We start from the raw sequence: 20,660 nt of genomic DNA on the forward strand, positions 1-20,660 counted from the left end.
AGAGCCAGAGAGTCTTGCTCTGCTCCCACACAACCATATGGCACGGATTGCCAGCTATCTTGGCCCAAGAAGCTATTTCATGATGATATCATATACACACACATATTCGCTCAAACATTAAGTAGTATGCCCCATGTTGATGAGAGCAAAGATGCTCTAACATTGGGGTAGGCTACTATGAAGAGTTGAAGACGGTTTGGCCTGTGCCGAATTTGTTGCCTGCCTGCCTGCCACACTAGTATATTGTTGTACAAAAACACTTTGGAGGAGCTATATTTTAAGCGGACAGCATTATAGTAACTGGACAGGCTTATTTTCCCTCCCATTTCCTTAGGCCTTTGTCTTTCAAACAAGCACACCAGCCAAAGACAGATTAATTGCTGACCTTGTGACCTGTACTTGCACATTCAGAATAAATGGCAGTGTGGATTTTACACTGTTGGCTTTGGCTAATATAACATATAACAAGGTGAAGACCACTTATTGTGAGCTAACTAGGGTAGGCCCATCTATTATCTTATGTGACATACTATGTTCTATATTAGACTGAAAGATTAATAGTCTATCTACACTTAACTTGAATAATTGGTATATGCTACGGTGATTTGAAGTGGAAACTGGAAATATTCATGGCAGTTTCAAGTGAGTATACTATAAACCCAGATTTCTATCGCCATATCCTTATTGTAAACGTAATTAGATAGTCTCCTATTCCCAAATGCTCTCACCATCACCAAGCATCACTGGTAGTGGGAGGAGTCATACGGGCGGGACGTGTACTAGATGACAGTGATTTCACCAATGGCACAGCGCTTCAAAGCTTCAGAATTTTCCGTTGTCCAATCCCGTGTTAGCTTGACGGCAAAGTCGCGTTCACTATTTAAGTTGTAGTTAGTTTGATTCATTTCTCCTCAGCTGCAAGACGTTTTGTCTGCCCCTCCGGCCACATCAGCCCAAGGATAAAATTATTCTCCTTTTCTATCTCTAAATATTCTAACATCAACTATGGCTGATACCGCAGTAGACACCACCACTACCACCCCCAAGGAGATCACCGCTAAGGTAAGTCCAGGAAAAAATGAGTTTCTTACCTCAAGTGAACAATGCACATTGACGCTAACTTGCATCCTCAGGTAAATCGTATCATAAAAGTCATTTGAACGGTTCTTACATTATCTTCGACGAAAAGGAGTACACTGCCATGACATGTATCTTGGCGTACTTTTAAAAGAAAGTCGAAGAAAAGTTTAAATGATTTTACTTGTCAGGCATCTCTCCGGACTTACGTGAAAATTTCCGTGATACCAGTCTCGCAAACCTAGTGTGAACGTTTTAGATTCCCGTTGCCTGTCGCTAAACCGTTGATTTATTAGTTATCTTTTCTTGTGGAAATCATTGTGCCAAAGTAAATGGCTATAGATTGTGGGGAAAGGCTTTTAACATTAACCGTCAAAGTTCATGTTAGGTGATGAAAATACGTTGGTCGGATGCTGCCGGTCGTTTCTGTGAGGGAACTGAGCTGACTGGAGAAGTGTGAAACAAGTATTTGTGATGTACGGTGTGAAATTATACTGTATGTTCACGGGAGATGTTTGTACGCATTTGACGATGACGATGTATGTTTTTTATTTTATACACCACCGGGGTAAAGATCTTACCATAATCTTGCATAGGGAAGAATCCGACAATGAATAGGCGGGAAGAGCTTCACATCAGTAAACCTCACCGTGCGCGCGCTAAGATTTGGTCCACTAGTAGCAGCAGCCTTTCTTTTGTCCTCAGCAGGAGCGCGCTTCGTCGGTGAGGGAGGGAGGAGGGGTTGACGAAGCACAGCCGTCAACTTTAGGCTAAAGACACGTTTTAATTACTGTGCTTTAAAAATGTTTTTAACATAAACGTAAGCCATGTTTCTACAGCATTACGGTTATCAGAAGCTGTGTACGGATATAATACAAATAGGAGCAAAATTAAGTAGACTGTGAAACTGTTTATCCTGAGGTAACATTGGTCGAAAGATGATTAAATGTATCGCTAACGACATGTGTCCTCACTTGTAATGGATATTACGGTTTAATTAGTATTTCTAAACCGTGATAACAAACTTAACTTCACATACCTGTACTTTTACCGTGGGCAACCGCTAAAAGTTCACATTAACTGTAAAATGAATTGCTTGAAGCAAAATTACTTTCTTTTTACAACAGACGTGTCGCAAAGTTACTTTCAGTTGATTTACGAATCTGCAAGATGCCTCAAAGTTTCCAAGTATCACGGAAAGTGTTGGTGTTCAGCTAAAATGAAGTGTTCAAACCGTTTCTTTTTTTCACCCCACAGGACCTGAAGGAAAAGAAGGAGGTGACGGAAGAAGTTGAGGTGGAGAAAGAGAACGGCAGCGGAGACGCACCTGCCAATGGCAATGGAACAGTGAGTAACGTGGGGGGCAGGCTTCCCAGGAGGCCATCTTTAGCTTTTGTTTCCTTCGTAGTCGATGTGCAGGTGTTTGAAGTTTCCCCTCCCCCTCCATAGACCTCATTGTTGCGAGTGACAGGGGAACAGATGTAAACCGGGGTAAAACCCCCACTTAGGAGAAAAGAGATCCACAATCCAACATCTCTTTGAATTGCATCAGCAGTTTGAGTTAAAACTGATATTCAATTATGAGTGTATCATCTTTTTAAAGTTACAACTTTTTTTTCCCTTTCAGACAAATGGAAAGTCACACGATGAAGAGCATGATGAGAAGAAGGCAGAGAAGAAGGAAGAGAAAGTAGAAGAGAAGGAAGGTAAAGTCATGGTTGCAAACATTAAAGCATAAGCCTATGTTTTAAGATAGCATAAACATGTGAATATGACCTGATCATTTAAAAATGTGATTAACCAGTAGAGTATATTAATTTATTCATATTTGTCTCCATTCTTTCCAACTCTAGCTGAGGCTGCTGCTCCTGCAGAGGAGGAGAAGAAGAATGGCACAGAAGAGGAGAAGAACGGCAAAGAGGAGGTTGATGGCCAGGCAGTAAAACGTGCAGCTGAGGAGGAGGTACGTGTGAGGGTTTTATATAGTGTATACAAGGAAGTTGACGGGGACAAAGAGGTCCGTTGTCCCGGGCCCAGGGAGAGAGGGAGCTCAGAATTGGGTTCTCATTACATAGTACGTTGGGTGGGGGGGCCTTACTGATGGCTTTGTCCTGGGCCCAGCAAAATCTGTCAGCACGTGTGTGTGTGTGTGTATATATATATTATTACATTACTATTGGCTTTCATGTTGCAGATGCTGTAAGAAGGTTGCTGTTATGCCCCCAAATAACTGATTCGAATCTCTCTCTGTCTATGTTTAATTTGTTTTAGGAGAAGGTCGAGACAAAGAAACAGAAAACAGATGAAGCAGCAGAGCCCACAGAAGCTGAAGTGGAGGCCTAGGCGACATCACACCCCTGTTTCATAGCTGTCTGCGTGGTCAACTTGACCTAGTAGAGTTTGTGCTTTCATGTATATTTTACTCGTTTTCTTTTAACCACGGATTATATTCTTCTTTTTGTTTTTGCACTGGAGTCCCATAACATCATGGCCCACTTTTTCTTTCTTTTCTTTTTTTATGAAATGTTATTTATTGGTTCAGAGTGACATTCTGTAACAAAGGAGAAAAACAAAAGAAAAAAAGTATTTTGTACGTATGAGTTCAAAGCACAGTTTCTACTGCCTGTTCCGATCAGTTGATTCACACAAGCATCTGCACCCTCCTCTCACAAGGTTATGACATTTTCACGAGTGACCTCTGACTCACTGATGAAGACCAAAGATAAGTTTTAAGCAAGGGGCTAATGCGTGCTTCTGAAATCCCTTTTGTTTGTGCTGCTAGTAGTTAATCCTTTTGCTTGGCTGGTCTGTGTACACAGCAGATGGCACTTACCAATGAAGGGGTCTCGTGGAGCCCAATCAAAACTGAAGAAAGACTTGCTTGCTTGCCTCCTCCTCTTCAGTGGAGGGGTGCTTGCATGTCTTGTCACGCGTCAGCCCCTGGGTCTTAAATCTTCTAGGTTTTGGTCATTTTTCGTTTACTATCCGTTTTTGGTAACATTCCAGCCTTTGACATCCAATGTACAGTTTTGTCTTGGGTTACTTTTCCTGTTGCAAGTTACATCTGAGTATTGATGTAAGAAATATACAGAAGCCACAGTGGTCTTAAGCTGAATAATATGTCGGGTCTGGTGCTCTCTCAGTCTATTTTTCAAGCAGTTTTTTGTATGGATTGTGTCTTGGTTGCTTTGACCACTGCTTTGTATATTCTGGTTCTGGATTATAAATAAATCAGTCTTGTCTTTTTAATTTGGTGTGGGTGTTTTATTATTGCATGTTGACACATTACACAGTACTTACATTTCATAGCAGTATGTCACCTTTTGATGGACAGTAATTTGAGAAACAATAATCTTATGTGCTGCATAGGAGCAAAATTAAAGTTGTTCATGCTGTAAAATGTCCCAGAAAGCACCTGGTAAGTGGTATGAGCATGCAGCATTAATGATTTTTACCCAGTTATGTGCTTACTTTACACTGGGGTTTTTTTGTATGCTCCTAAAACAAGTTTGTGTTGCTAATGATTCGTATATTTTGGTCAACATTGCTACTGTAATCAGTGGCTGTTAACCTCTGAATTGGTAAGTAAGTGGATAAAAAAATAAAACCTGACTGCACTTTTCGTAGCTTTTACATCTTTGTGCAAAAGGAAAAAAAATATTAAACTGTCCCTTACCGCCACCTAGTGGTAATATCTGGTAACATCCAGTCAAATACGTTTGGTTTACATTCAGTGTTTGAGAATTATTTAGTATTTTTTGCCTGAGCCTGAATTGTTGGGCAAGTAGTAAATTCCCATGAGATTATAATACATTCCCATCACCAAACCTGAACAATTCTGCACGTTGAACATGTAGTTAAAACTATAGTCTTTGAAACGTAGGCCTAGGTTTTGTAATACAGATAGTCCCTCCATTCAGGATAACACATAATGTAAATAAATAAATCAACCCTGAATAAGCTTTTACCATGTGATGGTGTTGAATTTTATGCCTAGTCTACATTGCTGTTGTAACATTGATTAACTCATGTGCTTGCCCTCAATCAGGAAATAAAGTTTGACCCTTGTGCACTCACTCATCAACAGTATCTGGCAGCCACAGCACATCTAGGCCTCATATGATGACAAAAAATAAATAGATGAATAACACTTTGAGAAGTGCAGTCCCCCATACAACAATGCTGATGTGAGGAGAACTTGAGGATGGCTTTAAATCTTGGATATTATTACAAGGGGGGGAAATGCAGCATCCAACAGCATTACCAAGCTCACCAAATTCAATAATTCCATTGTCCAAAAATGCCAAAAGTAGTGCATCATTATTTCCCTGCTTATGACATAGTCCATAAGCGAGCTACTGGACATTGTTAACACACTCTGACACTTGTTCATAGGCTGGCCTTCTGGTGATGACAAGAGATGACAAAGTTTAATGCTTCGCAGCAAGAGAGGTGAACACCTCTTGAACAGAGCGAAAGAGAGAGGACAACAAAAATGTGAACTCTCAAAGTATTCCTTCCATCTCTATTCTCAGGAGTTATCATGCACAGATTCCTGATGCTTTTTCTTTCCTTGGGGCAAAAACAGTTTGTGGATTTTCATGTTTGCTTGTTCGCTGAGGTTCATGAGTTGTTGTTTTTTTTTCGCCCCTTAAGTGTTTATGTTTGTCTTTTATCGGTTCCTCCTTGGGCTTTGGTCGGCCTCCGCACTCACAGCTCAGTCAGTCACACCCCAGTCTCAACTTCAACTCTGCCTGATGACAACAAGAACCACTGTCACTACAGAAAAAAATCAACAATCATGACAGACCCTGGTGGGTTGGACCAGGGCTGGAGAGATAGAGCACTCCACAGTACAGTGGTGGGGAGTGGGGGGCGAGTGAGGAGGAGAGGAGAGAGGGAAGATAGGAACGGAGAGGAGGTGGTACAGGGGTCCATGTGATGGGTTGGTGGCGCATGTCTGTGGCAGCGTAAAGATGCCACAAACTGGAGATGGTTGAAAATGGTGATATGGTATGGGGAACGACACTGAGACCACGCAGCAGTTTTTGTTTGTTTGTTTCTTTCTGTAAATCATGTAACTTTGGGTTGTAATTGTTTTAGTAAGTTCTTCATGTGGGACACTACACTACAGCATTGGTTTCGTAAGCGTACACAGACTAATAATTTACAACTCAAACATCAGATCTACTGTACCAAGTAGTGTTTACTGTTTAGTGTCCAGTTTTGTCCCAACTCTGTACTGCACTGTGTCAATGTCTGAACAAGTAGAAGATACACACAGCGATACATACATTTGTTTCAATAATACAGTTAAATAACAAGTGACATCAGGTTCTTCATCGTGACCTGATGTGACCTTTGGTAAATCCAATGTAATTTAGCATATATGACACGTATATAGCCAAGATATAAAAGCCTACAAAGTGCCCCAATGCCTTTAACAAAAACCTAAACCAGGGACACCCTGGGTGAGAGGCTACAGGCTGCATGTTAAGCCCATTCGCCCTGAATGCTACAGAGAGGCAGAGATTTGGTTTCTGGATTAAATATCAAGGACAGGCTTCAAATGTGGCTCCTGTGCCTAGACTATCACGACTTCAAGTTCTGCAAGCATTGAGTTTGTGAAAACTTGTGCAGCATCACATTTAGTATTGGTGGGTCCGGGCTATCCTGTGTCGTTTTAAAAAAAAGCTGAAACAAATGTTTGTGTGTATGTGTGCGTGCATCTAGTTAGTTGTGTGGCTAAGAAGACAGTGGCAAATTTCTCATGGAACACTCCCATATATGACGAGAGACACTCACAAAAAGACTACTTACTACGGATACCACTCATGCTCTATACTTGTTTTGAGGAATCCATTTTTTTCTCTTTAAACTATGGTAATACAAAGCTGATATTGTCATTGATCTCTGATTGATAATCCATCAACACCCTCCATTGAGGTACAGCAACTGACATAGACTCTGGCCCCAGTGTGTGCGTTTGATGGGGGAGGAATCATCATGTATCAAACCAGGCATCAACATTTTCACCCAAAGAAAGTTCAAATGTTGAGAGAAGAGAAGCATGCCTTATCACATGGTGCAGAAGACAAGCACATTGACACAGTCATCATCCTCATCGACATTATCATTACCATCATCATCTTCATCCTCGACACTGACACACACACACCAGACACTCACAAACCAGCATTCCAATCGCAATGGTCATCTCACAAAGAGCTTTTGGTAAATGCACTGATGCAAATGTACATGTATATGGATAAAAGAACAGAGTATAGTCTCTAATCTTATAGCCCTATATTCTTCTGTCTGTGTGAGCTGAGCAAAAAAATACACTTTTTTTACTGGCCAGAAGTAGACTGTTACTGATAATCTTATTAGAAAAATGTAGAGCAAACAAATGTTGCAAAGAAAAAAAAAGATTTGGCTTCTCCAAAAGAATACAAAGTGCCGTTGGCAATCGTAAAGCCATCGTGGATGTAGTAATATAGTTTCTCACTGAGGACCATGAAGCAGTAGAGGTGGGGGTGGATATGGCACCATCATGATAAGCAGAATGGATAATGAGAGAAGATGATGAATTGACGTGTGTGTGTGTGTGTGTTGGTGTGTTCATGTGTTTGAGTTGTCTTTGTGTGTGAGAGTGTGAGCCATAATGTGTGTGTGTGTGTGTGAGAGAGAGAGAGAGAGTGTGTATGTCGGTGGGTGGGTGGGAACATGTGTTTGAGCAATACCATGTGAATGTGTGTGAGTATGACCAAGTGTGTGAGTGTCGTCATTGCGTGCGAGTGTGCGCCAGAGCGTATGTGTGTGTGAGAGAGTGAGCGTGTGTGCATACGTGCAGTGCGGCATTGTTTCCTCAGCCCAGGGGGTGAATGGGGGTTTGGATTGTGGGGGTGCAACACAGGGTGATGGCTAGATGGTGGAGGAGGGTGTATGGATTGAGTGGAGTGGAGCGGTGTGGTGTGGGAGATGGGTGGTCTTTGTGGTGGTGGTGGTGGTGGTGGTGGTGGTGGGGGAGATGGTGTATGGATTGAGTGGAGTGGTGTGGTGTGAATGGTGGATGGTCTTTGTGGTGGTGATGGTGGTGGTGGAGAAGGATGTATGGATTGACTGGAGTAGAGTGGTGGATGGTCTTTGCTGTGGTGGTGATGGTGATGGTGGTGTTTTTTTGTGGGTTTTTTTTTTATTCAAATGTGCACCAGAAGCGGCTGGGCCTCGTTCGGGGCCGGCTGCTCACCCTCTGGCGGCGGCAGCTGGTAGACCACGCACAGCGAGGAGTACGCGCAGCCCACGAAGGACATCAGGCTGGCAAAGTACATCACGCCCTGCGCCCCGCCCACCAGCGACGTCAGCGGCCCCATGGCCACCGACACCAGCAGCTGGGCCAGGAAGTACTGGCAGCTGAGCAGCGAGATGTCCACGCCCATCCCCCGCCGCGTCCCCTCCTCCGACGAGCCACAGAACTGGGGAGGTGGAGAGAGAAAGAGAGACAGGGGCACACACACACACACACACACACACACACACACACACACACACACACACACACACACACACACACACACACACACACACACACACACACACACACACACACACACACACACACACACACACACACACACACACACACACACACACACACACACACACACACACAAAGAGAGAAAGGACATGAATGAGGGAACTATTTACGAGTTTGTGAAAGTATTTAAACTTTTTTTCATTCCACCAGGAGCACCAGGACTGAAGAAAGAGACACACACAAGAAGAGGGAGTCAGCCGGCCCAGGACATGAACGAAGCGACTATTTCTGTCCAACTGAGTCTGTCCAAGTATTTCAACTTTTTTCATCTCAACAGTTCAACAGCTCCATCGCTGTTCTTTATGAGAGACAATGCTGCTCCTGGCATATAGGGTGGCTGAAGACAAAAATGATGTGTCACCGTTATAAAAATTAGACATAGTCTAAATTCATTTCATAGGAATGGGTGGTTAGAAAAAAAGAATGAATTGCAATGAATGTGCATTGGTCTCACCAGTGGGCTCTGATAGTAGTCACAGAGCAGCAAGTAAGAAAGTCTCAATCATGCCAATGTATTATACCACTGTAAAATGGTTTGTCATGTGAATAAGTTATTAGTCACAGAGCAGAGAGTCAAGAAGTCTCTACGTCAGAAATACATATTATGGTCATGAGTATCAAATGAAGTGTGTGATGTTATGGGAGCAGGCTATGTTATGTGCGCTGGTCTCACCTGTGGGCTCTGGTAGTATTCACAGAGCAGAGAGTAAAGAAGTCTCAAAGTCAGAATTACTGTCATGAGTATCAGGTGAGTATGTTATGTTACAGGAGTAGGTTATGTTATGTGCACTGGTCTCACCTGTGTGCTGTGGTAGTATTCACAGAGCAGAGAGTAAAGAAGTCTCAAAGTCAGAATATAATATTATTGTCATGAGTATCAGGTGAATATGTTATGTTACAGGAGTAGGTTATGTTATGTGTGCTGATCTCACCTGTGGGCTCTGGTAGTATTCGCAGAGCAGCGAGTAAGGCAAGGTGCAGAGGGAGGAGAAGAGCACGCCGTAGGTGACGCAGAGGGAGAGCACCACGTAGAGGTTGGTGGAGAGGGTGGCCAGCCCTGTGCCCAGCCCAAACGCCAGGTAGGCGAAGAAGTAGAGCGAGCGCAGCGAGAAGCGCTCCTCCAGCTTCTCCAGGATGGCTGTGGAGGACCAGGAGGGGGAGGGAGAAGAGGAGATGACAACATGTGTTTACATTACACTTAGCTGACGCTTTTATCCAAAGCCACTTATGCTGCTTTTCCACTGCCGGGTTTCTGGTAGGCCTACAGCTTGACACAGTGAGACCCGGCCGCCACTTTTTGCTATACTATTGGGCTGTGTCGTGCCTATTCGAAAAGCAAAAAGTGGCTGCCGAGTCGCAATTTTTTTGAACTGTAAGCCCACCAGTAAAACCGGCAGTGGAAAAGCACCCTTACAGATAGATATCTACAGGGTAATGGTTACAGTCCCTGGAGCAGTATAGGCCTACCTCAGCCATGAAGTGCAGAAGGGAGTGGAAGGGTGGGATTCGAACCTGCAACCCTCTGATGAAAAGCATATCTCCTTAACCATTACGCCACGGCTGCCATGGCACGCATGTCAGTTCATAATAAAACTATTCCTTCGTCCTAGCACGAGTTATTCTGTTCACCCACCCCTAGCACGCACACACATACTCTAAACTCCTCTCATCTCAGATACTGTGTTGCTGTACCCTGTTCCTCCCCACACTTCCTTGCTGTATTTGTCCCCCTTTGGAAGTCTCCTGGGATGAAAGGATCAAACCACTCAATATTTCAACACTATCTGGTACCACTAGACAACTGGGTGTTGTCTTCTGGTATTTTTCTTTCAAGCTGCCAAATCATCAAACGCGTGTTATTTATAGTGCCTTTCAGAACTTCCACTGACACTTCACAAAGGTAATGAAAGCAATTTGAGTGGTAATGGCATATTTGTTGAGTACACCTTATTTATGTCCACATTTCGATGCTTCTAGCATTATTGCACAACAATACGCACCTTTGTGTAATTCTGCTGTCTGTCTTGAACTGGTTATGTGATGTCTCATGAGCTACACCCTTTTCATGGAACATGCTAACCAAATAGGGAATTAAATTTTTTGTAAAAGCCAACATCAGAACAGGAAATTCCAGGAAAACACGAAACAATGAAACAGTGAACTGTCCAAGCACATATTTTTGGCCTACTACATAAAATTGTATTATAATAGGACAGTGTGATGGACAATTCTGATCAAAAGTGCAGCTCCTGCTCTGATACTTTCCTGCCGTTTTCAGCTGATGCTGCAGCCACAAACAGAGTGACACCAATGACGAGCCATTGTGCTGACTGAGCGAAGCACTCAAGGTCATGTGTACTGTGTATCTAGGACTCTGTGGTTCTGTATCACCAGGGGGAAGGGCACTGATGAACACATCATTAAGCCTTCATCTACTCACACAGCAAACTATTAGTTGTTTTTTGCAGCGCAGTACATCTTGCAGTGTTATTTCAATACTTTAAGAGTAAGAGTTTTAACATGCAAGCAACAGACTTTTACGTATTTTCAATGTCAAGAAACTGAGAGGCCTACATACATATGCCTACAGTTTGTTAAGCTTAATCCAAATCAGTATATCATTCATTTGGAATTTATTTATGTCAAAATAGCATTCATTGCATTTCCTTGCTAGAGGTAAGATTGGGAAAATATGATGTATAACACAGAACAATAGTTGTGCATATGAAAATCACAGAAAACATCCTCAGATTGTTGCATAAGTGCCTTAGCAGATGGGACGATGGGAGATTAGCGTTGCACCAGCGGTAAAATGACAGCTGTAAACCCATCATAGTATATTCAGGTACACTAGAGCCTTATAAAATACATGTACTCTAGCTTGCTTTTGAAGAACGAAAGATGTTTAGGTCCCTGCCGGGACTTAATACCCTTGTTTGGCATTGCGCTTCCATATGCTACAACAAATAAAAACACTTTAGTTTAGGAATACATTTAACAACACCTGTTTAATCTCTCACTGTAGTGACTAAACTGTGTATCAAACAATACATGCATATTCACAACTAAACCCTCAAAAGAACATTTATCCTCTACGGATTTAACTAATCAACTGATCTATGTGGGGAAAGAGCTGTGCAAATCAAGATCAGCCGTCTGATCAGCAAATCGACCAAAACAAACGTGTCAGGACTTAAACTGTGCTGACCTGGAAGGACCAATCTGCACACTAGTACACTGTAAATCTTGCAGTGCTTATCCAACACTTCAGCGTTACACTTGAGTGTCAATGTTCAATGTCAGCATCTTAGGGTATTTTCAGATCTAGTCAGTCCCCTTAAAGTGAAGCAAGTTCAGTCATTTTTACGTAAGTGGACCAAACAGTGAACCACCAGCAAAATGACTCAATTATGTTTCTGCTCATAAAGAATCGGCTGCTCCTTCTGGTCCAATTAGGCTTTTGTGATGTGTCTTTCCTCTCTTTGATCACACCCAGTCCTCAAGAGCTCTACTGTACTGAGACCACATCAATTAAGGTCTCAGTACACTTCACTTCCAAGGTGTCTGGGTACACTTTGGGCATGTGTGCAGAAAATGCTGAGTCAAAGGTCTTGCTTAAATGGCAGAAAGGGAGGTGTGAAAACATCCTAAGTATTGAATTAACACTGCAAAATGTAGGTGAAGTGCACGATGTGTGTGCGTGCGAGCGGTGCTGACCTGAGTAGAAGGCAGCACTGAATGCATAGATGCACATGCCCCAGCAGCCCATGCTGACCCCCGCGTTGTAGCGCTGGTAGGCCTCAGAGTCATGGGGCGCCTTGGGGTCCCCCCCAAACACCACCTCTCCCATGAAGTCAGTGTAGAACAGCAGCATGCCCTCGAACGACAACCAACCTAGAGGGAGAGAGAGAGAGAGAGAGAGAGAGAGATAAAGAGGAGTGTGAGAGAAAGCAAGAGAGACAGAGAGGGGGCAGACAGACAGAGAGAGAGGAGAGGAGAGGGGAGAGAGGATGAGAGAAAGAGAGTCAAAGACAGAAAGAGTAAGAGAAAGAAACACAGATAGAGGGATGAGTGAGAGAAAGAGAAAGAAAGACACAGACAAACACAGAGATACAAATGGAGCAAGTCAAGTTAATTTGACCTGACACATAGTCACTTTCAGAGATATTCCGCAGTCCAGTAAAAAGGCGTTTTGGCCAATGGCAGAATGCTGTTGTCGAGGACAGAAATAGTGGCGTGAAGAGTTTCTTAATTTGGACTCGACCATGACACAAACACAAGGGCATGAAGAGGAGAGAGATGCATCCCGCTACGTGCTCACCCAAAAAGTGGTTGGTGCACAGGCTGCGCAGTGAGGGGGGCATCCTGTAGATGGCGATGCAGAGCAGCTTGAGGGACATCTGGTTATCCGCAGCCTCTGGCCTGTCGCTCAGGTCACTGTCATACCGCACGCCGTTGAGCAAAATATTTGCCACCTGGAGTGTCAAAGTAAAGTCATATTTTAAAGTGACACTGAGTTGTTTTTGACTATGTTAAACCTATAGGTATAACAGTGGTGTAGTCTACTTTTTATGGTGGGTATACTGTATATTTGAGCAATTTTGAAGTGGGTATACTGTATACATTTGTGCTATTCAAAACAATGGATCAATCTATTTTAAGTGGGTATACTGAAATCCCTGAAATTCAGAAGTAGGTATACTCCGTATACCCGCGTTCTACGTAGACTACACCACTGAGGTATAAAGCAGTTTTTTAGGAAGAGAGGAAATCCGCACACTGTTACTGCTCACCGATATATTTGATATACATCTGACGAAGACCGCCTGAGGTCGAAACTTTGTGTTCAAATAAATCGGTGAGCAGTAACAGTGTGCGGATTTCCTCTCTTCCTTTACGCACGTTTGTTTGATCCAGCACCTGTTTTACTGGATGTGCGCGCATCACCCACACTTCTTTCATAAAGCAGTTTTTTCTCATTCAAACAACATTGGGCGCTCCTCGAAACATACTTAGTGCAGTTATTATAGTCCATGAGGAACGGCAAACAAACTCAGAAGGGCCTCTCAAGCTATTATTAGTTTGAAGAACCACTGAAATGATTTTGTATTTAACTCTAAGCTTGAAACAATGACTTTATCTGAATCTAGATAAACAGTCAAAGTCCGATGGACAGCTGAACCTAGTGCATTTTATTCGTAGAAAGCTCCATAACAAATACCAATAATATTGAACCCAGGATGCAACATCTGTGTGCACTTTGTAGTCGCTAAATGTAATAATGACATGTGTCCCCACCTGCTGGCTGAAAGTGACAGTGCGCCTGCGGCCGTGCTCCCCTGTGCTGGGCGGCAGTAGCGTCTCCTCTGTGAGAGCCAGGCTTTGGGGCCTCTTCAGGATGCTGCCCCTCTTGGAGCCCCCGCCACCAGCGTGATTGGGCTCCCCACCACCGTTCCCACTAGGTTGCATTCCCTCCGTCACCAACACCACCTCGCCACCCCCATTCACTTGCTGCTGCTGCTGCTGTGTCCCATCAGCTGGATTCGACCCCTCGGTCGTCTGCTCCCCTTCCTGGGGTCGTGGCACCGGCTGCTCCCTTCCTCCTCCAACCGGCTCTTGGCCCTCTCCACCCGGCTGGGTCTCCACGCCTGGCTGCGGGGCCACTTGGGGCACCAGAGGGAGCGGTAGGGGAGGCAGGGGAGATTGTGAGTGTGGCGGCGGGGCAGGCGGAGGAGGGGTGTCCCCCGCGTTCATCTGCGGTGGGGCCGGATAGGGGGGCTGCTGCTCATGCTCCAGCAGGCCCGTGGGCGTGGGCTGGCCCGTGTAGCAGTCGATGAGCACGCTGTCGATATAGGACGTACCCAGCGAGGAGGCGAACTCGTTGATGCCCGTCAGGGAGTTGTCGCGGCTGATGAAGCTGCCGTACTTGGGCGTGAGCGGGCTGAGCGGTGATATGGGGCTGCTCAGGCCGGCGCAGAGGCGCGCGTTGGCGCTGCATGAATGGCCCAGAGGGTCCGTGTAGCGCCGCTGCGGATTCGACGACTGGTAGCCGTATAAACCGTCCTCCTCGTCCTCCTCCTCCAGCCCTGGGCCTCCTCCTCCTCCGCCTAACGGTGGGGCGGGCGGGGAGGGTGGCAGGGGGAGGCTGGGGCTCTTGAGGGCGCTCCTGGGGGCCCGCTGCCCCTGCTGCGAGTGCTGGGACTGGGGTAAAGGGCGCTCGGGGATGCTGGTCAGGGTCATAGCGGTGGCGGCCACCAGGGTGACGCTGGTGAACATGTAGATGACGCGCAGCTGGCCCCCCATGGCCCGGCCGAACTCCGTGTGGTCCCAGTTGATGCCCCCCACGATGTAACCGAAGCCGCCGCCCAGTCCTAGCGCATGGTGTAATGATAAACAATACCATCAATCAGTAAACTTTATCACAATAACTAACCAAGCCCAGTCCTAGTGCATGGTGTAATGATAAACAATACCATCAATCAGTAAGCTTTATCACAATAACTAACCAAGCCCAGTCCTAGTGCATGGTGTAATGATAAACAATACCATCAATCAGTAAGCTTTATCACAATAACTAACCAAGCCCAGTCCTAGTGCATGGTGTAATGATACATAAACAACACCATCAATCAGTGAACTTTATCACAATAACTAACTGAAGCGGGTGCCTTCTCCTGTACACACCATAATGATAAACAATGCCATCAGTAAGCTTTATCACAAAAAACATCCAAATACAACGCCCAGTTCTGCGCACGGCGTCATGACAATCAATTCCTAAGTAAGCTTTATCATATCATGAACAAGAACAGTAAGTATCCATCTAGTGTAGTAGGGCAGCTTGTTGGGCTGACCCCTGGTACAGATGGAGAGTAAGTGCAGTCTGTCTGTGTGCACTGCACTGTGTGCTGCATCACAATGACAATGGGATATTCCCACTGGGATTTTCACTTTGACTTTCATGAAGAGCAAGGCAATACATTGAGTGCAGTGTTTTTGCACTTGGATGTTTTTTTTAAAGCTCAGCTCTGTTTTAGGTTTTCCAGAGTAAATCATTTTAGAAGATGTTTCATATGTGTTATATTTACAAGGCAATGACACCGCCATATAGACATACTAGCAAATATTCGCTTATGGGATCTGTCGAAAGTACTAATTTAGCCAATTTTTTCTACACTAGAATCTAGATCTACACTACAGAAGATAAGTAAGGGCAGTTTGGTCTCTCTTTCACATTGATGTGGACTTAGTTCGACTTAGATATCATAACATTAAGTGAAAGCGAAAGCCCAACTGGGAAACTCCAACTCTCATTGTCATTGTGACACAGAACTCAAATGCACACTGCCCACAACGGAATTACATTTATGCCTCATCCCGGCAAGGGATCAGCCGCCAATGGTGCCCGAAATGGAGCAGTGTGGGACAGTACCATGCTCAGGGTACTTGAGTCATGGAGGAGAATGGGGGAGAGCACTGGTTTGGGGGAGAGCACTGGTTAATTAATCCGCCCACCAAACTGGCGGGTCGGGAGTCAAACTGGCAACCTTTGGGTTACAAGTCTGACGCCCTAACCCATGACTGCCCAGGCTATGTAACAAAAACATATGATTTGATTGAAGCCCACTGCACACCTGCGAGCAGTGCGTGGATGTTGAGACCTCGGTCCTGGTCCTCGGGACCACAGACGTCCATCATGTAGGCGTGGCTCGGGTTGTCTGCCGAGTCAGCGCTGAAGTCCATGAGAACCACCCCGCAAATCGTCAACACAATGCCCCACTTGTGACTGACAGCCGTGTCAGCCACTGCCGCGCCGATATCTCTCCCATTCAGAACCAGCGTCAAGCCAAAAAGTGCACCTGTACAAGGTAAAGGCAGGACAGACAGTGATTCAAACAACACCATATCAGGGTGTTTTCACACCGGATCCCTTTCGGTAATTTAAGCAAATTTATACCTGTGAAGCATTTTCTGCACATGTGAATGCTCCAACGTGTACCCAGACCCCTGGGAAATGAACTATACTGAACCCTTTGTTGACATGGTCTCAGTATGGTACGCTTATGAGTCCTGTCAAGTTACACTTGTGACTAGGTGTAATCACTTGAGGAGAGCTCTAGAGGACTGGGTGATATCAAAAAAGAATAAAGTCATAAAAGCCTAACGGGACCAGACAGAGAAGCCGGTTCTTTTTGTAATACACTCATAATATGAACAAAAACACTGAACTGAGCCCTTTTGCTGTCGGTTCACTTTTTGGTGCACATAAAGAGGACTGAGTTTGGTTTACTTAAAGGGGATTGGGTGTGAAAATACCCTTAGATTTCCTGAGGCTAGGGGCTACACTGGATGTATTATGTTACGTTAAGTCAATTTGCATCAAAAATACATTGAAAAGAATGGGCTACTTTTTATAATGCTTGCTGCGCTGCCATGTCTGGTATAGCCAGTTCCATTGATTATAATGGAAGCTTAATTGTTGCAGCAGATAGGTCTTTGACTTAACACATTCAATGTAGCCCTGGGCTTTCAGAAAAGTAAACGGTTGTTTTTTGCTCCCTACATTTAATACTAAACAGCTGGCAAATGGTTCAGTTGGCCAATAAAAGTGATTGGGATGATTTACCTCGCTTCCCCACCGTGACATATTTACTGCAAGATCTCATAAAGCACAGCATCTTCAGTTCTGCTGTCTGGCCGTTAATCAATTTGTTGAAGTGTGTGTGTGTGTGTGTGTGTGTATGTGTGTGTGTGTGTGTGTGTGTGTGTGTGTGTGTGTGTGTGCGTGCATGTGTGTACATACATACGTACATGTGTGTGAATTTGCGAATTTGAGTCTGCATGAGTATGCCTATGCCTATCAACACTGAAAGGAAAATGAACGTGTTTAGAAGCCAAATGAAAAGGCCCATCTTACCCAGGGCCAAGGCGAAGATGAACGGCCTCCTCCGACCAAAGCGTGACGTGCAGCGATCACTCCAGGCTCCAAGGATGGGCTGCAGTAAGAAGCCTGCGGTGGAGAGAAACATGGAAACACAGGGAGGGCTTAGGTACGTACACACTGACCTATGGCAGTAATGTGTAAAGAAAAAGCTAAAAGGGCCATTGGAAGGTGCAATTAAGGGACTTTGAGGAGAACTTTTCGATTGCCTATTACAATATTCAAACATTATTTAACAATGAGAGAAAAGGGGGCATTTCTAAACATTGTTCCTATGGAGGGAAGTAACTTTACACTTCAGTTACACTTCAGGTTCCTGTACCAATGTCATACAACACAACAACAGCTATACAACACATGAAGAAATACAAGCATGCGATGTCCCCTTTTTTAAATCACTCACAAACAAAAGTCACTAGGAATTCAAATAAAGCTGGCAAACATGGCAAGGCTGCAGTGGTGTAACTTTGGGTTGACTATAGCAATATATTAATCACAATGTTATTATTGGGGCTATATTGTCTGGATATGATTATTGAGTGAAGTGAAGTGAAGTGAAAGCCCATTGGGAAACTCCAGCTCCCATTGTCACTGTGATACAGCATTCCACAGCACACAAGTGAACACTGCACACAACAAAAATGTATTTATGCCTCACCCGTGCAAGGTGGCAGCCCTCAATGGCGCCCCTAAGGAGCAGTGCGGCGGGACGGTACCATGCTCAGGGTACCTCAGTCATGGAGGAGGATGGGGGAGAGTACTGATTGATTACTCCCCCCACCAACCTGGCGGGTCGGGAGCCGAATCGGCAACCTTTGGGCTACAAATCTGACGCCCTAACCGCTTACCCATAACTGCTCTGGGAGGGGAACCAAGTACCTCAAAGTACCTAGAATGGGACTGATGAACCAAACCAAGCTGTAGAACTGGTCCGGCAGGCCCATCTGCAGGAGCACGGGGGTCACGTATGCGGTCTCCATGGCGTAGCTGAACTCGATGCCAAACAGGACGCAGCCGTTGAACACCAGCTCTGAGAAGGTCCGGCGCGGGGGGAGCTCCGTCAGGTCCAGCTGGTCCAGGGGGCAGGGGGTGTTGGGGGGCGGAGGGGGGGACGGCCTGATGAGTTTCCGCCTCTTGGGGTGCCTCTGGAAGTTGTTGGCTCGGTGGCTGAGGTGGCGCGTGCTGGACGTGGCGGGGAAGCTGGAGGTCTTGGGCAGGGAGGGCCTGCAGGAGGCATCGTGGATGGAGGAGCCCGCCCTGCCCCCCAGCCCTGGGCTGGAGAGTAAGGGGTCACTCAGGGTGCCCATGCCTGGAGACGACATCCCTCCTTTAGTCTCTACCTGCGGGACTCTGTACCCAAAGCAAACACAAACACAGACGAGCCCCCAAAAAGTCATAAAGGGAGTGAGAACTCAACACACATCCATGCAGTTATCCCAATGAAGAAGGGACAGAGCAAAAGGATCACGGAAAAAACACTGACACCAACAAAACTCCATGCCGCCCGCCGGGCTAGTGGGAACAGAGTAGCATAATGACACTTAGAGGACACGAGGAGGGTAAAAACAATCACCATGACACACCTAGCCAAGGCGCGAGATGTTATACATTAAAGAATATGGACAATCAACAAAAACATACCAACACGAATGCGGCATCGGGAACCGCCATTGCCAAACCGTAAGAAGTGATATGACATTTCACCTCGTGTGCACGAAACACTGCAAACCACTGCGCAGGTTCGTGAGGAGAGGAGAGAGATGCGCATAGCCCATGTGCTCTGAAGCCGATTCTAGCGGAAAGGATGCTGCATCCCCCTCTTTACGCTGCCTTTATAACGATACATCCGCGCGTTGTTTATGTAGCCTGTTGTATTTTCTTAAGAATAAATGTACTATATAATTGGATCATATAGAAAACGGATGTTTTCGCATGCTGTCGTGTTGCTTGGGCTGGATTTGTGGCTAAGGCATGGGGATGCGGTAATAATAAGGGGCTGAAGACAGCAGCTGAATATGCCTTAGTGAATTTTAATGAGTGTCTAATAATAGGTGGGTAGGAGATTAGTGACTTGTCAGTGGGCTCCAAGTGGGGGATCAATACAGGCTAGCTCCAAATCGTTTCAAGCCGTCTGTTCGCTTTCTCATGCCGGGCAAGGCGTGCAAATGGAAAACGTGAAAAAATATTACCTTCTCGGGGATTCTTGTCATTTTTACTGCGGTGTTTTCAGTGTCAATAAACACGGCCATGATTTTGGCCATGTAGATTTAGGGTTTTGAGTTTAAAAATCCATATTATTTTCCAAGTCCGCTTTCTTTGGTGCAGTCATTTCTCAGCTATCCTCCTTCAACCTTCCCCCCACTCGCTTCCCTCCCCTCCCTAGCTATATGCTACGTGGTGACGTCAGGGTACCCCTGCGCCCCATCATTCGCCGCACGCCTGCAGCATCAGCACCACTATCACACCTGCTGGTGGTTGTGGGCTCAAGCCAATGATCACCGCGGAGAGAATAACACGGAGGTGAAAGACCATACAACTGAGATATAAAGTCACAACATAGGCCTATTTCACATGTGATCCAAGTTACATCCATTCTGCAGGCCAACGTATGGAGGGAAGACGGCATTATGCCCTGACTGCATTATAAAGACTGTCGCTTTAAGTTATTGCATTTAGGCCCTACTGCAAATAGGCCCACACAACTTGTTCCAAAACATCGGTGAAGTGGATATTGCTGAATTGGGCTTATCAAAGTTCATTTGAAAACTCATTCGAGTCGCTCCTAGCGAGGAGGCTCCATAGGATCCCCGTTAACCTTTGAGCTGACAAGTGCCGCTCCCAGATTTACCTTATGAAACTCAGGTGCACGTGGGTGACTGAGTCCACAATAAGGATGAAGTAGACTATAGATGTATATTTAGGCCTATTTACTGGATGGAATTATTTTGTGTGTTTCAAACAGGAGATTAGCATTAGTTTTCCATCAGAATTGTCTTCACTTGAAAGATTAAAAATAAAGTTTATGCAACTAAACACGCCTACTAC

The 20,660-nt window shown here is 45.1% G+C and overlaps 3 protein-coding genes across 3 annotated transcripts in view; 2 read left to right on the top strand and 1 right to left on the bottom strand.

Moving 5' to 3' along the window:
* The window catches only part of odad1 (outer dynein arm docking complex subunit 1), a 35,463-nt gene extending 26,583 nt beyond the window's left edge, over positions 1-8,880 (top strand). The window contains exon 14 of the mRNA XM_063216521.1: positions 8,825-8,880. Within this exon, the coding sequence (XP_063072591.1) occupies positions 8,825-8,839 (15 nt within the window). The 3' untranslated portion in view covers positions 8,840-8,880. The remainder of the gene's footprint in view (positions 1-8,824) is intronic.
* Positions 853-4,326, top strand: si:ch211-222l21.1 (prothymosin alpha). The gene is made up of 5 exons (XM_063215732.1): positions 853-1,062; positions 2,335-2,424; positions 2,705-2,783; positions 2,931-3,040; positions 3,349-4,326. Exons 1-5 carry the CDS (start codon positions 1,006-1,008, stop codon positions 3,418-3,420), a joined length of 408 nt encoding a protein of 135 aa, XP_063071802.1. The 5' UTR covers positions 853-1,005; the 3' UTR covers positions 3,421-4,326.
* On the bottom strand, positions 8,193-18,937 carry slc45a1 (solute carrier family 45 member 1). The gene is made up of 9 exons (XM_063216520.1): positions 18,505-18,937; positions 17,592-17,684; positions 16,309-16,533; positions 14,348-15,045; positions 13,973-14,194; positions 12,996-13,149; positions 12,392-12,568; positions 9,607-9,812; positions 8,193-8,552 (listed from the first exon to the last, which is right to left on the bottom strand). Exons 1-9 carry the CDS (start codon positions 18,935-18,937, stop codon positions 8,277-8,279), a joined length of 2,484 nt encoding a protein of 827 aa, XP_063072590.1. The 3' UTR covers positions 8,193-8,276.
* Positions 18,938-20,660: the final 1,723 nt, after the last annotated feature.

This window comes from Engraulis encrasicolus, chromosome 14, assembly GCF_034702125.1.
Source record: "Engraulis encrasicolus isolate BLACKSEA-1 chromosome 14, IST_EnEncr_1.0, whole genome shotgun sequence".
Taxonomy (NCBI): domain Eukaryota; kingdom Metazoa; phylum Chordata; class Actinopteri; order Clupeiformes; family Engraulidae; genus Engraulis; species Engraulis encrasicolus.